This window comes from Semicossyphus pulcher, unplaced genomic scaffold (genome assembly GCF_022749685.1).
Source record: "Semicossyphus pulcher isolate SPU_LCO1_2020_fin unplaced genomic scaffold, fSemPul1.0.p SCAF_22, whole genome shotgun sequence".
Taxonomy (NCBI): Eukaryota; Metazoa; Chordata; class Actinopteri; order Labriformes; family Labridae; genus Semicossyphus; species Semicossyphus pulcher.
In genome coordinates, this window is record NW_027211696.1 from 12186116 (window position 1) to 12205450 (window position 19335).

At 41.3% G+C, this 19335-nt stretch overlaps 2 protein-coding genes across 7 annotated transcripts in view; one reads left to right on the top strand and one right to left on the bottom strand.

Moving 5' to 3' along the window:
- The first annotated feature begins 548 nt into the window (after positions 1-548).
- On the top strand, positions 549-9288 carry alpk2 (alpha-kinase 2). The gene is made up of 10 exons (XM_069673868.1): positions 549-2396; positions 3617-5165; positions 5252-5399; positions 5770-5897; positions 5995-6039; positions 6146-6444; positions 6638-6726; positions 6816-7033; positions 7766-7814; positions 7896-9288. Exons 1-10 carry the CDS (start codon positions 549-551, stop codon positions 8101-8103), a joined length of 4581 nt encoding a protein of 1526 aa, XP_069529969.1. The 3' UTR covers positions 8104-9288.
- A 4629-nt stretch (positions 9289-13917) lies between these two features.
- The window catches only part of nedd4l (NEDD4 like E3 ubiquitin protein ligase), a 55761-nt gene continuing 50343 nt past the window's right edge, over positions 13918-19335 (bottom strand). For all 6 annotated transcript variants that reach the window (XM_069672932.1, XM_069672929.1, XM_069672931.1 and 3 more), the window contains 9 exons: positions 19200-19270; positions 18881-18976; positions 18728-18801; positions 18554-18614; positions 18297-18356; positions 18054-18161; positions 17479-17575; positions 17020-17092; positions 13918-15882 (listed from right to left, as the gene is read on the bottom strand). In XM_069672932.1, the coding sequence (XP_069529033.1) occupies positions 15780-15882; positions 17020-17092; positions 17479-17575; positions 18054-18161; positions 18297-18356; positions 18554-18614; positions 18728-18801; positions 18881-18976; positions 19200-19270 (743 nt within the window). In that variant the 3' untranslated portion in view covers positions 13918-15779. The remainder of the gene's footprint in view (positions 15883-17019; positions 17093-17478; positions 17576-18053; positions 18162-18296; positions 18357-18553; positions 18615-18727; positions 18802-18880; positions 18977-19199; positions 19271-19335) is intronic.

Consider the following 19335-nt stretch of genomic DNA (forward strand, 5'->3'; position numbering starts at 1 on the left):
TTAATATATTGCTAAATAGACAATATTATTTTACTTCCCCTCAGTTGTGCAACAGTAATAGGAGCATGTAGTCTGCAGCTGGTAACAAAACATCCACCGCACACCAGACATCTTATCACCTACAAACTAACAACAACAGGAAGGTTCCTGTTGATAAGGTATGTCAAGTGTCTTTAAAAGCTTCTTAAATAGATGCAACATGCCATTTAAAGGGGCATTTCCTGCAGCTAAGATAGACAGCTAGAGGGAGATATTGGGCCTCACTTTAACTACTTCAGAACCAGGAAGTAAACATGCACTTGAGCCTGTGATCACAGGTTCATTTTTAGTCTCACCTTTCTATGTCATTCTTCACTTTGCAGGTGCTGTATCTAAAGACTCAAGGACACACTTTCATCCAGGACGAAAGGACACCAGGAGAGCCAAGCACAAACAATGTGGGTGCAGAACTTTATGACATTCATCCCAAATGTTGACCTGAAGTTGCCGTTTGGCAGCTGGAGTCTTGCTGCTGACACTCTCCTCAAGCAGCGCAACTAGAAGTCCTGATGGATCCGTCACTCCTTTGCACGGATGACCAAACACGGTCACCACCAGCTCCCACAGACACTCAAACTGATAACAACTCTCTTTGTCCTGTGCACAGTCCTACAGACGACATGCTGTCTACATACGAGACACTTTCAGATCTCTCGGATGTCACTGACAAATCAACCAAGACTTCGTCAAACGCTTCCAATTGCCTCCCTCAGGAAGAGAGCAAGGACTCAGACTTCAGATCAGATTTAGAGTGTTTGTCACTTTGCTCAGAGCCTACACCAAAGGATGATGATTTCAGGGTTTGTAGCCATTTTGGTTCATCGAAACCTTTATTACCTCTTTTATCTCACTTCTCTCATGACCTTATTTCCCCCCTATCTGAATATATTTCAGACATTAAGCAAGAACAAGTTGTGCAAGAAAATAGTCTAGCTCAACCTTTTGAGGCCTTGTCATTTACTTCTGAGGGCTTTATGAAGCCATGTGTCACTGAGCCTCTCTCCATCCCCAGTTTCAGTCCTGAAAGTAGTCAAGCCACTTGTCTATCAAGGTCTTTATCCCATCAGTCAGATAGTTTAGAGAGTGATACAGCCACAGCACCAGTGTCAGAGCTCTATATCTTTGAAAGTGAGACACAGGACTTCATCCTGAGCTCTAACGAAGATCCTGAGGAGATTAAATGTCCTGAATACCAGCCATTATCACAAACCGGGGTAAAGAAGACAGACACTGACTGCAATACACATGTCCTGATGGATGATTCAGAAAACATTGTAACACAATGTCATCACGGCTCTAGTGAGGAACGAGCTCTGGCTGACTATGAGTCACACGTGAGCCATCATGCAAGGCTAGAATCACCTGCTGTGGATGCCTGTGAGGCAGGCTTCATGTCAGTAAATGATGCAGGACCAGGGAAAGTGGAGGTCACTGATGTAACACAACAACCACAGCAAAGTGACAGCCCTACTGAGCTTTGGCTGGACGCATGCCAGTATCTAGCAGGTGAGGATACAGAAGATCGGGATGTTTTGGACAAGACGTGTCATTCTGTGGTACAAGAGGTGCTTACGGATACCAGTGACTGGCCTTTTCCCCCAGGAGAGACACAAGTGTCAGGTTACTACACTGATGGTAGCGAGGGGATTGGCTGGTCCAGTGATGACACTAAAGGTTGGGGGCCACCGGTTGAGAGGTGGTCGTCGGTGGACAGCTGGGCAAGTGCACTCTCAGACTGGACAGAGATCATCGCGGCTCCACCAGAAGACTTTACTGCTGCCTTCACAGAGATAGGGGCTGAGATAGACGCTTTGACACAAGCCCTAGTAGAAGTAAATACTCATTTAGATACAGAGACGTCTGAAGAAGGAAAGGGTCCAGACACAGCAGTGCAGACACGTTTGCAACCATCCATGGGTGTCCAGGATCAGCCTCTAGTGGCACAAAACATCCCGGAGGGCTCAGTCCTCCCTGGGCAGAGTTTTCTCTTTTTGAGCCTCGAAGCTGCTGGACCAGATCTCCAAGATACCGACGGCTCCCGGAGTGTTGAATCCTTGTGTGATTCAATACAAGCCACGCAAGTACAAAGGGAGCCGGAGAACTCTTCATGCCCCTCACATCAGCACTCCATGGGATCAACTGGTGCTATGTTGGCCTCTCCTGGAGGATTTGACGTAGGCGTGGTCCCCGGATCAACTTCTTCTACTGATCTGGACCTTTCTCACTTTGGTGGATTTGTTGCGTCCTTGGAAACTAATAGCTTCATCTGCAATGAAGACGATTCAATCATACTGAATATAATAGAGGATACAGAGTTTGAGGGACGAAATGCACCCGAAGAGCTGATAACGGATGAGGTAAGATGACTTACTTAATCGATTTTTTGATTGATTCTTTGGTCTTCTTTTGTCAATTTTAAGTTCCAAAGGTAATTTGTGCTTTGTGCTCTGCGTTATGGGAATAGCATTAAATACGATCCCACACAATTGCCTTTACAAACGTTCTACCACACATCATTTTCTCTGAAGTGATTGTCAGAGAGAGAGAGAGGGAGCAGTGGAAAGATTCAACCTTCACGATAGAAAGAATAAGAGCAATCACCTTCACATCAGTCGTGCTGGCCAACAGTCACATACTTTGGAAACATGGCCAGAACATTGAGAGACATTCCCACTTCTGCCCTTGTCAGTGTTGTCATACTTACTTAGAGTATTGATAGCCAGTCAGGAGGTACGGCGAGTACTCCTGAGAGTGAAATCCGCGTTGGTCACCACACGTCAGACTCGCAAGCATTGTCACCTTGCTTTGGATTGGAGCCATTCACTTTGCACCCAAGAGCCGTCGCCTAGGCTTGATTCTGTATTATTATTGGATAAGTCCTTTGGCTCCCATCTCAAAGACTGGCAGCTGTGTGTGCTGGAGGAAACAGGAGTGCCTGAGAGGAAAACTTCAGCCCGAGAGAAATGGCGCCTAATAATAGCCAAGAGTTTGTTGATAATAGCATGCATCCGTGGCGTGTCAGGGCGGAGGGGTGAGAGGAGAGCACAGCTGAGGATTGAAACATGATTCCACTTACACTCTCTCTCTTTTCGTGCTCGCCCTTTAACACACCCACTCCTACCCAACTCCTTTAAAAACCCAGGATCAGAATGCCAACAGGTCCGTGGTCCTATGAGGCTGCCTTTGCTTGGGTTAGGTGCGTAAGGAATAGCTGGAGCAGCAGTAGTGTGGCTCTGACTTGCATGCAGTACATATGGACTGTGGGATTGGATATAGAGGCATGGTGTTTCATAAACGTCTGCTTTTTGGCTCTATAGAAAGGTATGTGTTGAAGATAAGAATTCTGAGATAGCACGTTCTTGTAGTCTAATATCAGAATCTGCCTTGAACTTCTTAGTGATGGTTATGCCAATGCTTTAAAACCAATGTAAAATATAATCTATAATTTTACAGTCTCAGTGGAGTCTGACAATCTTATACTGTCGCGTATGGTCAAAATGATTGTGGACAAATATGTCAAGTCTCAGAACTTTACATTTTCTTAAAATAACCCCAACTTTTTACCATTTTTTTGCAGCCCTTTGGAGGTAAAGTTTGTGAAGTGACAGATGAACAAAGTACCTCCTGGCCAGGCTCTACTGCCGAGCAGGAAGCTAAAAGAAACAGCGGGCCAGCCGGGGTTGAGCGTGAAGGAACCGAATGTTCAGCAGATCCTCGTTTCCTCAACACACACACTCTGACAAACTGGCACGTGCAAGATGGGGACTTAAAACCTGGCCTGCATATTAATGTTTCTGGACACGTGTTAGCTGACACTTTAACGGACTTTGACGGAGCGTGTCAGTTGGAGCCACAGTGGGGGAGTCCTAAGTTTATTATGCCCTTGGCTCCTCTCGCTATCGGCTCCTCCTTCATCTGTCGGACAAGCAGCAGTTTGGACGGAGATCAAACTTGCGCCAAAAGGAATCTCAATGACAACAGAGGCCTCAGTTGTGGTCACATACAACCTTGCGCTCTCTGGCCAACCTTGGATGGGATTACTGGCAAACAATCTTTGGAAGGTGATGAGGATTTGGTTAATAAAAAGGAAAATACAGTAGAGTCTTCTGAGAAATCCTCATCAGAGGGACAGCTGGTCTCTAACACTGAGTGTTGCTTCACTGCAAGAAAAACAGTAACTGAGGAGATTAATGACATCAGTAGAGAATTATCAAACTTGGCTGTCGTCCCTGCGGGTCATTTTATCATCTCAGAGAAGGACCGTGTTGCATACTTCACTTTAGATTTGAATGACCCGTTTGTCTCTCGGCCCATCGACACAGACGTAAGATTTGGGAAGGCTGAGTTGAACCATAAGACAGCCGAAAAGATGCCTCACAAAACCCACAAGTCCACCTCCGAAGGCAAAACACGTTCCAAAAAGGACAAATCAGCTGGCCACCATCATGGTGCACAAGCTTCCAAGAAGCAAGAGAATTTACCTCACAATGTTTCGGCCCAGCAAGTTTGTAAACTGCAGGAAAATCAGCCTCTTACCGGAGAAAACCATACCAGCGAGAACACTCCAGTTGCGCTTGAGGACAAAGACGCTAAACTGGTTATTGATACTGGAGTGGCAAATGAGAAGGCTCCAAGTAAGCCACATGGCAAGAAGAAAAAGAAACATACTCAGACTGCAACAGGAGTGAAAAGTGTAGGGGAGCCACTGGTTGAAGTGGAGAATGGAGCAAAACCAAAGACTGCGAAAGGAAGGATTGAAATGTTTGAGGCCAAGCTGGATACTACAGCTGGGAAAGCCCAAAAGGACAGTGACAAGTCTCAAGGTGCTGAGAAAACGTCCCAGAAACCAGAGGCCAAAGCTTCCAAGGCAGAACTAACACTGCATCCAACAGGCCATAAAGACCACCAACCAAAAAACTCCCCCAGTCCTCCGAATGATGATATTATCAAAAGGCGACGCCTGTCAGAGAATAAGTTTGGAAAGATTGTCAGTGCTTTGGAGTCTAAACTACCGAAGCCAGATGTTTCTATCCATGCAAAGGGGGAGGAAGCCAAGACAGATGCAGGGGCAACTCGTAAGAAGGCATACAGTGAAGTGGTCAAGCAGAAAATCACACCAACAGAAGGTAAGTGATACTCATCAAACCATCTGCAGTTGGCTTGCATTGCATAGTGTTCATCTCTTAATAACAGCACGTGACAATCTCTGCAGAACCCAAGGTGGTGAAGTCTATCCAGGCCGTGTCTGTGAGCGGGGACCCTCAGAGTTTGTGCCTGTGGTGCCAATTTACGGCTGTGTTCACTAACTACACCGTCACCTGGAGCAGAGACGGCACAGTCCTGGCCGAAATCAAGAGAAGGTATATGGTTTGCATTATTTTTACAATGCGTTTTCTCATGTTCTACCCTCTTCTGTACCAGACGAAAATGTATCTGGGGCGGCTGTGGCTCAGTGGTAGGGTCGGTCATCCTGAGCTCTAGTCACATGTCGAAGTGTCCTTGGGCAAAACTATGAACCCCAAATTGCTCTCAGTGGCATAGCCATTGGGTATGAATGGGTATCAATCCTGATTGGAAATTGGCACTTAGACCTTTGCCATCAGTGTGTGAATGGGTGAATGTGACATGTAGTGTAAAAGCAGCTTAGAGTGGTCACAAGACTAGAAAAGCGCTATACAAGCCTGTGAAGCAGCGTTTGTACCTTTCGTCACACTGCGCCTCTCTCTTAAGTGCAGGGGACGAGAGCAGAGTGTCACTGACCATCTCCAACGCTTCCCACAAAGACTTGGGCAAGTACCAGTGTCAGCTCGCCAGTTCACAAGGATCGGTCACCCTTGACTACCTGCTCACATACGAAGGTATGAAACATGACTTGACGATTACAACTATCTTTAACATGGACAAGAAAAATATGCAGTTAAAACATTGCATTTATTTATTTTCACTATTTTTCAGTGCTCAGTGAGATTGTCATCCCCTCATCTCCAAAGACCATCACATGTAAGTTATCATCATTCAGCATGCTTCGTGATGTAACACAGCTGAGCTTTTGTTTTTGATTTTCACAAATATCAGATTAAACATTGCGTCTGTTTTTTTTTTCTAGCTGCCCCTGTAGAGGTTGGAAGTGAGGAAGAGGACGTCCGCTGTTCCAGGCTGCTGTTCAAAGAGGATTTCTTATCGGACCAATACTTTGGAGAGAATCAACCTGCCAGTATCATCACTGAAAAGCTCCACTTTGGGGAGGGGATGCACCGGCGGGCTTTCCGGACTACGCTGCAAGCGGGTGGGATACCGCTGCTGGTACCCGGCCACTCCTGTGTGCTCAAAGTACACAACGCTATCAGCTACGGCACCAAGAACAACGACGAGCTGGTTCAGAAGAACTTCAGCTTGGCTGTAGAGGTAAGAAGGACACAGGACCCTGATGTTAGAGTCCTTTATAAATCCAAGTATAACATCAAACACAAACTTTCATCAAAGTGTTTATGAGATGTCTTCTATTGCTCGCCCCACACTGTTGACTTTCTGTAGATTAAGAGATTGTGTGCAGATTTCTTTATACATACAGCGTTATAATAGACTCTCTGCTCTGTAGGAGTGCCAGGTCCAGAACACAGCAAGAGAGTACATCAAGGCGTACACGACTGCAGCCCAGTCTGTTGAAGCCTTCGGAGAGACCCCAGAGTGAGTGACTGATACCGCATAATGAGCTATAACTTTTGTGCACAATAAAGTTCTTCCGAATAATGTTGAACACTTTGTGCTCACACTAGGATAATTCCCATCTACCTGGTCCATCGTCCATCCAATGATATCCCGTACGCCACACTGGAGGAGGAGCTGATTGGTGACTTTGTCAAGTATTCAGTTAAGGATGGCAAAGAGATCAACCTGATGAGACGCGACTCGGAGGCAGGACAGAAATGTTGTGCTTTCCAGCACTGGGTCTACCACAACACTGAGGGCAACCTGCTGGTTACTGATATGCAAGGTTGGGGAAATTAGATATTTTCTTTGTGTGCGAATTAGGGATGCACGATATTATCGGCACGTTATCGGTATCGGCCGATATTGGCTTAAAAATGAACACGCCGATATCCGCCGATATAATTAACCGATAAAATAATGGGCTGCTGCATACTTGATTAAATGCCCGACCTCGGCACAAAGTCCCCGGTGCGAAGAAGACCCGCGCGGCGCAGCGTGATGACGTCACGTGTGTCTACCTGCAGCATGAGAGAGTTAGAAGCCAAAATGTCCGTGGTGTGGAAGTTTTTCAAAGTGTCTGAAATAGAAAGCAAAACTTGTGGGTATTGTTATGATTGTCTCAGGGAGAGCATCATCCAAGTTTTAAGTAGGATGTATCTTTTTGTATGAATTTTGTTTGAAAGCAATTAACATAAATAAATATGCAGTTTTAAGTATTAAGTATTTCTCTTATTTTGCACAAGAAATGAATATTACATAACAAATGTGATAAGAGTATCATCATTATACTGTACGCTAATTCCAATACAGAAGAGAGTTGATGATCTCTGCAATTAGGTGTGCGGGAAAAAAATATTGGTATCGGTATCAGTATCGGTAATCGGCTAAATGAGTTGTAAAATATCGGCATATTGGATATCCAATATCGTGCATCCCTAGTGCAAATACAATTTCACTTTTATTAACTGTACCAAAAATGTAGCATATATTTCAGTCTGATGGTTTTGGTTTTCAGGAGTGGGAATGAGGCTCACTGATGTTGGAATAGCTACCTGTAAGAAAGGGTGAGTTATCTCTTAGACTGAAAATTAAAGCAAATTGTTGTTACATGTAATTTTGTATATTAATAATTAATTTATTTTTAGATATAAGGGCTTCAAAGGAAACTGCGCCACCACCTTCATTGACCAGTTCAAAGCCTTGCACCAGTGCAACAAGTACTGTGAGATCCTGGGCCTCAAGTCCCTGCAGCCCAAACCCAAAAAGCCTGCGTCGGCTCCCAAACCCAAACCCCAACCGGCTGCTGCACCGAAGAAGAAAACATTTGGGCCTACAGTGAAGAGCAAGTCATAGTAGGAGGAGAACATTGGACTGGGGTTTTCTTTTTTTATTGACACGGTGAGGTTTTTGGTGATTTGCTTCACTTACTTTGGACATTGTAAAGCAGAGTCAGGGTCTTTCTAAGAGCAACATTTTCAAGGCTTTTGCCGACGACAGGCGACATCATGGAGGAGCTGGATTATTGACTCTGAATGGAGCAATCGTTACGCAACCAGTGACATAAGAGTTTTTGCTTAATCTCATGTTGAACATTTGAGAGATTTATTTTTATTATTGTGAAGATTTCAACAGAGATGGTTTCAGTATTAGAGAGTATTATATTCTAGGGGCGGACACTTTATTTGGGAAGCCGGTGACAATTTTAAAGCAACACTTGAAAATGATGTTTGTGGGGACAGTGTTGAACTGTGATGTCTTAGAGTTTGCTTTATTGATGAAGTGCAATGATTCTTTTGTTTTTTTTCTACTTTGGTGATGTTTTCAAACTATTAGTTCATTAAATTAATGAACTTATTAATTAATTGATTATAGGAAATGTCTTCCAAGTATAGTATGATAAGTACACACATCAGAGGACATTTATTGTTTTGGGTTCAGTGATGCAGAGTGAGTGAGTAGTTTATGAGTGCGGTTTGCAAGGAGAGGAAGTTACTTCAATTCAATGTGACATTATTTTAATGTTTGTTTCAGGATGAGCTCAAACAAATACTCTGAAAAGAAAGACATTTTGTACACACAAAAAGCTCATATAAAGTGCGTCTTTGAATGTATTTGCGGTAAAATGTGAAGATTTATTGATTTATTATTTTAATATGTAATAATGTAATCCTGCTTTTTGGATTGGTTTTGGATATCTGGCATCGATTCAAGCGTCTATATGGCACCAGTCTGACAAATAAGTTAATAACACCCAATAATCACATCATACAAACCTGGCATTCAGAGCAAAATGTTCTTACATACACAACCCATTTGATCTCAGTAGCATGCCAGCTATTCAATTACAGTCTCTTTATAATAAGCCGCACTGTCCTGCTCTCACGGCTGACTTTTAAATCCCTGACCCACATTGCTGACACGGCTCTCAGGTTTCAGCTACGGCCAGTGTGTAAGCAAACAGTAGATGTTTGTTATTAAAGAGATGTTTCTAGCTAAGAATGCATTTGGATTTCTTTTATTAACTTTTGGCAGGTTTGAGAGGGGAGGAGTATTGCATCAGGATGTAAATATGCAAATATGTTTGACCTTATACATACGGCTTGGTTTTGAGGTTTATAAAGTGTTTGTATTTTGTGCAATTTTTTGCCAAATTATTTGCAAATTTCACTCTATAGCAACAGGCAAACAACAACCACTGTTTATTTATGTTGTTTGCATGCATGAAGACAATCATAAAAAAAGAACATTACATTGAATACGGTGACCTGTTTACATGTTGAAAGAGTTGGCAGCAGCGTGACAACAAATGGTCCTCCTATTCGTGTCCAGGAGATCTTCGAGAGGCAAATTAACACCTGAAATGCACGAGTAAGTGGGTCACACTCAAAGGCTCCAGATCATGTACGACGTATCAACACATGCATGTCTATTTTCATCTCTGCCCCTCCTGCATGGTGTAACATGTCCCAAGCTATAGGAACAAGATGGCGACACATTTCTGGACATTACATTTTGAATGAGGAAAGAATTACAAATCTTCACACTGAAAGTTTTACAGAAACAAATTCAACTTGAAAACACAGGAAATTGTAGAGTATATTGAGGTCCTTTTCACACTGTAGCTATTTAGTGTGATAATGGCGTTTGACACACAGGACACAAACACCATTGTCACACTCCACAGCTCTGGAGGACAGCATTTCCTGTAGATGCGGCCGACGCAGAGGCAGGTAATACAAAACCAGCAGATGGACGACCTGGTAAAATAAAGAGAAAAAGTTTGGTTACTTGTCGAGTCAATAAAGAGCGATAGAGAGAGGAAAAGAGAGAAAGATAGTAGAGAAAATGTTAAGAAAACAAGGGCACACGGTGATAGTAAAAACACTCAAAGACGGCTAAAGTCACACTTATCTTTTATTTATTCTTGTCTAGGTAGGACTTTAATTTTTACACATGAAAATCCTGAAAAAAAAGTGTGTCCAAAGTCCTGTCAAGTCTTCTTCTAATCATTGTGGGACGACTGCAGCTGTGCGTTTGTGTGTGAGCAAACAAGGTAAAAGACCACCTGTTTGATCCACTTATCTTTCAATAAAAACTTTTTCTTAATTTTTTTTATGTAGTATAAAATCGAGCAAATACCTATATAATACTAGATCTTAATTTTTCACTTTTTAACAATATGCATAACATTTCTGAGCTGAAAATGCCACCAAAATGTATCATCGCCCATGTAGCCCAACCTAAGTCATAAAATAGTGACATAAAGAGATCCAGACTTATCTCAGGAAAACTCACCTGAAGGTTCTGAAGTGGATCCTCTTCCCAGTTTCACTCATTCATAATGAAAGGTTAGCCTCCTGCTTCTAATTCTCCCTGTACTCTCTTCTCACTGCCCCTTCCCTCTCACAGCGGTGCATCTTTGTCTCTCCAAACAGGTAAAAGTCCAGTAGCGCGTCCAGAGTCGTTCATGAGGTGATATGTGGTGCATTTGGGTTTGATGCTGTTCTGTCCAAGTCCTTATGTAGACAGAGCAGGGTTTGGACAAACAGCCAGTTCCACATTAGTGATAAGCTACAGGGGAAGTATTGATCGACCCTGACCAGAGGTAGAGGGTGAGGGGTGGAGGAAGGGGACTCCAAAAAAAAAAAAAAAGGCCTGGTGAGGCAACAGGGCCTTAGTGCCAAGGTTTCAATGAAAGTCACCCTGAGCTGCATGAGTCCGAACTGGAAAATGTATGGGCCAAAATTCCACAAGGCAACATTTGATATGTCAGAATGATATGTCCTGGCCCACGGATCAGTTTCATAATAAAACCTGTCACTTATAGGGCAGATCATGAAACAGCATCCATTTAACTGGAAGTTTGATATATGTGTCTCTGTGGTACGTTTTACCCTCTGGAGCCGTGATGTTAAATCAGTGATTCCAAATAACATTTTGAGACAGCTGACACCTGAAACACCAGTTGTCCCAACTGAAAAAGTTTGCTTAAAGTAATGAATAAACTGTTGAAATTGTTACTGTTGAAATAGCCTAGGTAGGTTAAAGTATCCTAATGGAAAGACGGTTTACATTTTTAAAAAGTAATGATAAACTGTTAAAATAGCTAGCTTAAATTGCTAAAATAGTTAGAAAGAAGCAATGGCTAGACAGTTAGCTAAAATGTAGTCTAAAAGTAATGAATAAACAGTTGAAATAGTAAGCTAAAAGTAGCTTAATCTATAAACAGTGGTCTAAAAAGTATTGACAGTTGAAAATTGTAACAGCTAAACATTTGAAATAGCTAAAAGTAATGCATTAACAGTTAGCTAAAAGTAACAGCTAAACATTCAGTTGAAATAGCTAGAAGTAATGCATTAACAGTTAGCTAAAAGTTACTGCTAAACAGTTGAAATAGTAGCCTAGCTAAAATTAATGGATAGATATTTAGATAAAATAGACGTATGGATTAATTACTCAAATGTTAGTTAGAAGTAGTAGATCGACAGATTAAATAGTAATCTTAAAGTAATGGATAAAGTGTTAAAATGGCTGGCTAAACAAAATGTATAAATATTTGAAACAGCTAAAATGATGGATAAACAGTAAATGAAAAGGTTAGCTAGTGATAGTTTAATGGATAAACAATTAGTTGAAATAGTTAGCTAAAAATAATGTCAGTTTAATTGATTGAAAGTTTAAATCGTTAGCTTTAAGTAATGGATAAACATTTAGTTAAAATAATTCCATATAAATGATGGATAAACGTTTGTAATAGTCATCCAAAAGTACTGGTTAAATGGTTGAAATAGTTAGCTACAGATAGACTGTTATAATGGCTAGCTAAAAGTAAATGGTTAGCTACAAGTAATGGATAAACATTTAGTTGAAACAGTTAGCTAGAAGTAGCTTAATGGAGTATTGTTAGCTAAAAGTAATGGCTGAACGTTTATTTGACATAGTTAGCTAAAAGTAATGGATAAATGGTTGTATGCTAATTGTTTGCTAAAAGTTCTGTAATAAAGGCTTAAATAGTTAGCTAAAAGCAATGAACATTTGAAATAGTTAGCTAAACTAAGATCTGTGACAATAGCGACATACCCAAGAAAAAAAACTCACTTGTGTTTGAAGCTGAATACTTGTTCATTCCAGTTTCTGCAGTTTCTATGGCAGAACCACAGAGTAAAGACTGATGACTGCAGACAAAAACACTTTATAAAAGCTGCAAATCAAAAGACACAAATTCAACAACATGCGAAGTGGCCTGCAGTGAGGATCACAATACCTGCAATTACGGCTTATCATGAAAGGTGCCTCCAAAGACAATGAAACAAAGATCCTCAAGATTGTGAATTGAACACATTTGGATCACGGCAGCTGGTGTCAATGAAGGGATAGTTAGAGTACTTAGGAAAGGGGCTGTTTTGGTACCATCAGCAAATACAGTGAAAACTGAGCCAAATCAATTATAAAGACTGCAACAACAATGGTGATTTTCCTTTCTTAAAAAATATATGGATTTAATGATTGAGTTAAACGTTTCACAGGTTTTCCAGATTTTAGCAGAGGAGCAACATGGAGTTGAAAACATGAATCATTATCATCTACTTCAGGCCACAGTTATTGCTTAAACTTGCCATCAGGGTTTCATTAAGGTCATTGCTGTGATGTAACAGAAACAAAGGCCTGTGAGTAACGGACATGTATACACTAAACTGTCCTATCTTCAATAGAAGACACTGGAAAAAAATATGTCTTATTTATTCTCATTTGCACTTTGTGACATTTATTTGAGCAGGTGGAGTGTTTTAGAAGTTAGATGTAAAGACGAGTTGGCTCCTGGTTTGTTTGTGAGCAGATTGAGGGTAGCAGGGCTTGATAAAATGTCCCCGGACTGGCAGGGTGGCTTTTATTTGCTTGTCCTTGGAGCTGATAACTCCTAGATTGTGATTGTGTGAATGAACTGAGGTCCCTTCACCACACCACGTGCGCACACACAATTACAAAATTCGAAAGGGGACACAGGAAGAGTTGTGAATTGATTAATATTAAAGGCTCTGAAAGTGGGTTTTTATCATACAGGTGTATTTAATAGAGCATCTGTATGTTCATGTTTTAGATTTAAATGTGGATTTAAGAAGATAACTAGCTGTTGCAGCAGTGAAATAAATGGAAAGTGAAGTAAGTGTATTTCTCTTTTTAAATGTAGTCCTGTAAAAGTACTTGGTTACTCTCCACCAGTGCAAAGGACCAATTGTGGAATTAGGCAGTTTTTTTCCAATGAAAACATGAATATCATAGGGCCGGTTTCACAGACAAGGCTTAAGCCTAGTCCCAGACTAAAATACCTGTTTGAGCTGTCTTAACTAAAAGCGACTTGCATGGCTTAACCCTGGTGTTCTCTTTTAGGCTTACTTACCTTACTCCAGGACTCCATAGTCGCTGACTAACTAAGCTAAACTTAGACCACGTCCATGAAAGCCACTTAAATTTCCAGGTTTAACTAGTTCACATTAAGGCCTACTCCTGGCTTAATTAAAGCGTTGTCTGTCAAACCGGCCCATAAAGAAATAAATAAGTCAAATACAGCTTCTATTTTTGTCCATGTCATATATTTTCATGGACCTTTTATGTTTCCACTTGTGGTTTGAGGGAAGCTGGACTCACATTAACTCAAACGACGCACACTGAGAAGTTTCATTTTTATTTGACTGAAGTTAAATGAACCACAAAGAGTTGCAGAGAGTGGTGGAATCTTTAACAAAAGTGATATTTTCCCGTCATTCATGGTAATAACAAAACCCTCTTAAAAAAAAAAAAAAAAAAAAAAGGGACTAATCTTTACTGGATCTGTTTGAAAGGGGAGAATCACAGAAAGGAGCAAACAGAAGGGAGGAAAAATGGAGAGAAAAGGAGACAAATAGAGGAAAAAATAAAGAATACTAAAGGATGTGAAGTCCATGCTTCACTTCTGTCAACTTTTTCTACCATAGCAGCAGCCCAGATTTACAGACTATTTATATTGCACCAGGTAAGTGCTCCGAATGAAAAAAAAAAGAAGAAAGAATCACATTCAAGTTAATGACAAAAGACATACAACAGGTGACATGACCTCAGAGTGATCTATAAAGTGCCCTTTAGGTTCAATGGTGTTAGAAAAAGGAGAGAGAGAAACAAAAAACATAAAAAAGAAAACAGTTTTTTCTCTGTAAGAAACGTGCTGCTTTATATTCAGTGGCAATCACAGCTTTTCTCTCAAACAACCGCGCACGCACACAGCTTCATTTTAGTGTCGTTGATCAGTAATACTTCTGTTAAATGTAGTTCATACATATATTTATATATCATGAAAGAACTGAAAATGTGTTTTTTTTTCCAAGAACAATTTACAGCATTATGAATAGCAACAGGCATGAGAATATTAATATAATCATGACGCAAACATCTCAGAGAAACTCCAACAGGCTTTTAGTTTTCCCTTCTCGACCTCGAGACAGATTACACGTCCAAATTACTACTACAGTATGTAGTCAAAGCAAACACAAGATACAGTTTCATGCTGCTTTCATAGCACTACAATAAAAACCATTTTATTCAACACATTTGCTATCACCATAACAAATGATATGGATTAATTATGTCCCAGACTAGCCAGATTTACACTTCACACACCATGGCATATAGAATTGTCAAAATAGTAAACAACATTGTTCATCAGTACAAATACGTTTTGAGTATTTTCCTGCAAGAATTATACCAATGATTAAAAAACAACAACAAAAAAAATCTCTTCCATGATGACAAAAACTATAAAAATCATCTCTGGGGATTATCTCATCCCCCACTCTTGAATCCTTTTTACCAGTGGCTAAAATAACAAAATCATTACTCTACAAAAAGGCTGCAGTGGCGGTTTCTGATCACACAACAGGCTCTACGGAGGGGTGTGGCCGATTTCCTGAAATGTGATTGGCTAGCATTCCTAAGGTAATCTGGTGTTGGTCTAAGGATTTGAGAGTTGTGATCATAGTGCCATTGCAGTTTCTTAGAAATAGTGCATGTAGGAGCCAGATTAAGGCCATGCTAAGACCCCTCCATTGAAGGGTGCTTGAATACTGTGCTATAGTGTACGTAAAGGAGCTATTGAAATGCATTAGTGTTTTCCAGCACTGTAGATTTTCACAGAACGAGGGGGAAGAGGGGAAAGAAACGGCGGATCGGGTAGGGGGGCCAGCTCTCGTCATTCGTCGCTCATGCCTGCAGATAATAGATTTCAGCATTCAACGTGGGGCCACTCTCCCTTTCTTTCCCCCAGCACCTTTAAGGAGCGAGCAACCCGCACTGAAAAGATATAAAGACGTAGGCATGTTGGCTCGACAAATCGCTGTACAGTCTCAAACCACCGTGCTGTGGAGGTGGCTCCCGTTCAGGCATTACAGTACAACATGCTCGCACAGATCTGCTACTACAGCAGCTGGTTTGACATCCCTGTAGCTTTTTGTTTATTTTTTTTATTGTTGGTTGGTTGGAGGCGGCCACGGGCTGCTTCTTTAGTCGACCCCCTCGAAGCCCTGCGCGTTCTCCACCGCCATGAGGAGTTTCTCTCTCAGGTCCTCGAACGAGTCGTAAGTGGGCAGATCCAAGCGGTTGAAACTGGGAAGAGAAACATTGGATTTTAAAACAACTTGTTAATAGTTTAAAAAAGCAGAAATTAAACTTCAAAGTGATGGAGTATTTGTGTTTTTAGCCATGCTAGCAGATACAGCAATGGGGGTGTGACGGCCCACTTTGGTCCGGACTAAAATATCTAAACGAGTACAAGATGGATTGCAACGATATTTTGAGCGGGCATTCCCCACATGATATATTATATTACGACTCTGGTGATTCTGTGACTTTCATTTAGCTCCACCATCGGTGTCAATTTTGTGGTTTTAAGTCAAATGTCTCAACAATTACATTTCCAAAGGGATTGCTTTATTATTTGTATAATCATTCATGTTCTCCTCCTGGATGAACTGTATTAACTTTGGCAATCACCTGACTTTTCCTCGAGCAGGTAAAATATTCAAATTGTCCAATACTTTCCCAAATATTGGCAAAACTGAGTACTTGCCCATCAGCTGCAGCTTTACTTTCTATTAAATGCTAATGTAATGCAACTGTTAGCACGCTAACACGTTAAAGTGGTCATCATTGCAAACACCTAGGCCATGTCTACACAGCTAATTTTCAAAACGTAGCCTTTTCTCTGCGTTTTGTCCTTTCATCCACACAAATGTTGTTTCAGGTCACTGAAGATGGATCTTATATAAAACCGTTTCCACGGAGACGTGTAGACGTGGACACAGCGTTTTTGGCTCGTATCGTCAGGCTGTGTGCCGTTACCTCCTTTGTGAAGCGTCACAAATGAGGCGACATTCCTGGCAAAATGACGGGCTTGACAAAAACAGTGATGCTTCTAACCTTGCTAACAGGACTTTTTACACGTTTACACATATATGTACAGCTACTCGTCCTCTATATTGAGGAACACTTTTGATTGGCGGCTGTTTTCTTTTTCTTCTTTGCATGAGTGGGTTATATAACCATCTGTTGGGGTGGCCTTCTCATGACAGCGTTTCTGTTGTGTTTTTGCGTTTGCGTCTGGAAAGGGATTTTTATATAACTGTATTTGTGTGGACGGGGGTTTTTTTAGCATCAGCATGTTAGCATCATCACTGTGAGCACGTAAGCATGCTAATGTTAGCATTTAGCTAAAAGTAGTGTGTGTGTGTAGTCGTGACATACCATGTGTGAGCTCTTGGCAACTTATCTGGTGTTCCCCACTGCTCGATGGTGAACAGCTGAGGTCCATTAGAACCTGTCACAAAGAAACAAACAACAGATTCAATCATTGCTAGCTGAGGGAGGGGAACAGGAGCATTTGGGGCATTATAGCATTTTGAATGAAACATTTAAAATACTTTTAGAGATTAAACAATTTAAAGCCTCGTGCCTCCTTCATAATTCTGACACTGATGCTTTGTAAAAACAAACGCCTGAACCAAACTTCGATCACATGCAGTTTGTAGAAGCAGAGAGTAATTCCCTTCTTGGAATCGTAACTGTTGACTCATCTTTTCTCAGAAAACTATTTTAGTGTCACCGTTACATAAAGCTCAGGACCTGCAGTGTAAACAGATAATGTGTGATTTTTAAGCTGAAACACAGGCATGAAACCTTCAGCTATCCGTTGGGGTAACGTACCATAAAGCTCAGCAAAGCCATTCATTGGCACTCGAGACGTTCCCGTTACAAACTGGAGGAGTCGGATTCTTTTTTCAGCATCCATCAACAGAACAACCTGAGGAGAGAAAACGTGACGAATACTAAAATTATATCACAATTGACAGAATTATATATCAAATATCAACCTAATAAAGTACTTTAATTGTCTGTGTTTGTGTGGGTGTGTGCGTGCGTCCACACAGACACAAACAGAAGCTGTTCAAGCCAGTTCATTAATCAGATGACATGTCAATGTTGTCTCTCTCGCAGTGTGTGTGTAAGCATGTACTACTTTGTGTGTTAAAGCTCAAGTCAAGACACATGATAACACGACTTTAGGCTCTTTCATCAGAGCAAACACGCTTGTTCTTCCAAACAGACTTTGATCTTCAAAAGCGAGGCCAGCAAACCAGACGCAGGGCGGATGGAGGGAAGGACGACTGCAACCAACATTTACTATGTAGCAATATGTGGCTGAAGATTTACACAGCGAATGTCCGTAAAAATCTGTTGTGCCTGTGCTTGTGAGTAGTATGTGTGTATCACACAAGTACCTTCCAGAACCACTGTATAACAGGGTGGTTGGGGCAGTAGCCGTTCTTGTAAACAGTGTGTTGTCTCCAGTCGTTGACGTCAACGTCACCCAGACCGCACATGAGCAGCTGCACGGAGATAGAGGGCGAGGACAAGAGAAAGAGAGCGTTAGAGTTGATGTTAAAAGCTTAAGCTTAAGTATAATTTGCACAGATATAACAATCTGACGGATTGTTGCAAATGATTAAATAAACAATGCATACCTCCAGCTCGTTTTCATCAAAGATCTTGATCAGATCTACGAGAATGAGTTCAGTGAAGCCCTGAAGGTGAAAGGAAAACAAATGTAAAACATAAATTGGATGGAAGTTCAAAGAACATCCCACTAAATAACAGAGACGCTAACAATTTTTGAAAGCAACAAAGAGGTAGGATTTAAACTGAAGATCTCAGACATGCAAACACAAAGTCTGAGGTCACAGTGCCCCCAAGTGGCCGCTGTATTATTGCACATAAATACCTCCAGGAAGGCGTTCATCTGCTTCTGGACCCGATTGACAAACCTCCACTGGATGACCAGGCTGAGGGAAGATTATTGAGACGTGAGTACAAAACAAGTTTGAGTTTTATATATAATTATCTAATGACGAGCCTGTAAAAAAAAGAAAAGGAAAAATGCTGATAAAGTCCTTACTCTATGTATTCCTTCTTGTTGTCATTGGTCACCACCATGTCGGAGCCGCTGGGCTTCAGGTCGACCTGGTACGTCTGAGAAAGAAAAACACAATGAGGATTAAAGGCCAGGAAACATGACTTTACTGTAAGTGATTAATCAAAGCCTGCATACCTGTCCGAAGTTGTCCTCATCGATACAAAACCTCAGGTCCAGCTCAGTGGGATCGTTCTCCAGAATCCACTTAAGAGAGTTGTAGTATTCACTGTCCTGCAGGGAGGCAAACACGAGCAGATCAAAAGGAAGCATTCACTCATTCTTCATTTGTTTAAGTAGAACCATGACAAATACCTTAATATAAATGTGCTGATCGTTAAAATGATTGAACTTAATTAGCTAATTAAAGGCCCAGTCATCTATTTCAGAGCCAAACCTAATGACTCATTTTCTAAGTAATGAATCAGTGAATAATTTAACAGCAGCGACGCCGTACCACAGACTCCATGTCTTTAAGGGAGATCTGTTTTCCCAGCATCATCTTGTAGAAGGGTCGGATGAAAAAACCTGAGAAAGGAGAAAACAACACTTTGCTTTAACAGTATGTGTATAATTGTTCTGACACATGACAC

What these genes read in the sequence shown, in the direction of transcription:
- alpk2 (XM_069673868.1), top strand. Translation starts at nt 549, where the DNA reads ATGGATCCGTCACTCCTTTGCACGGATGACCAAACACGGTCACCACCA. An exon ending in GAAAATCACACCAACAGAAG is followed by an intron (nt 5,166 to 5,251) that starts GTAAGTGATACT and finishes CAATCTCTGCAG; the next exon opens with AACCCAAGGTGGTGAAGTCT. An exon ending in ATCTCCAAAGACCATCACAT is followed by an intron (nt 6,040 to 6,145) that starts GTAAGTTATCAT and finishes TTTTTTTTCTAG; the next exon opens with CTGCCCCTGTAGAGGTTGGA.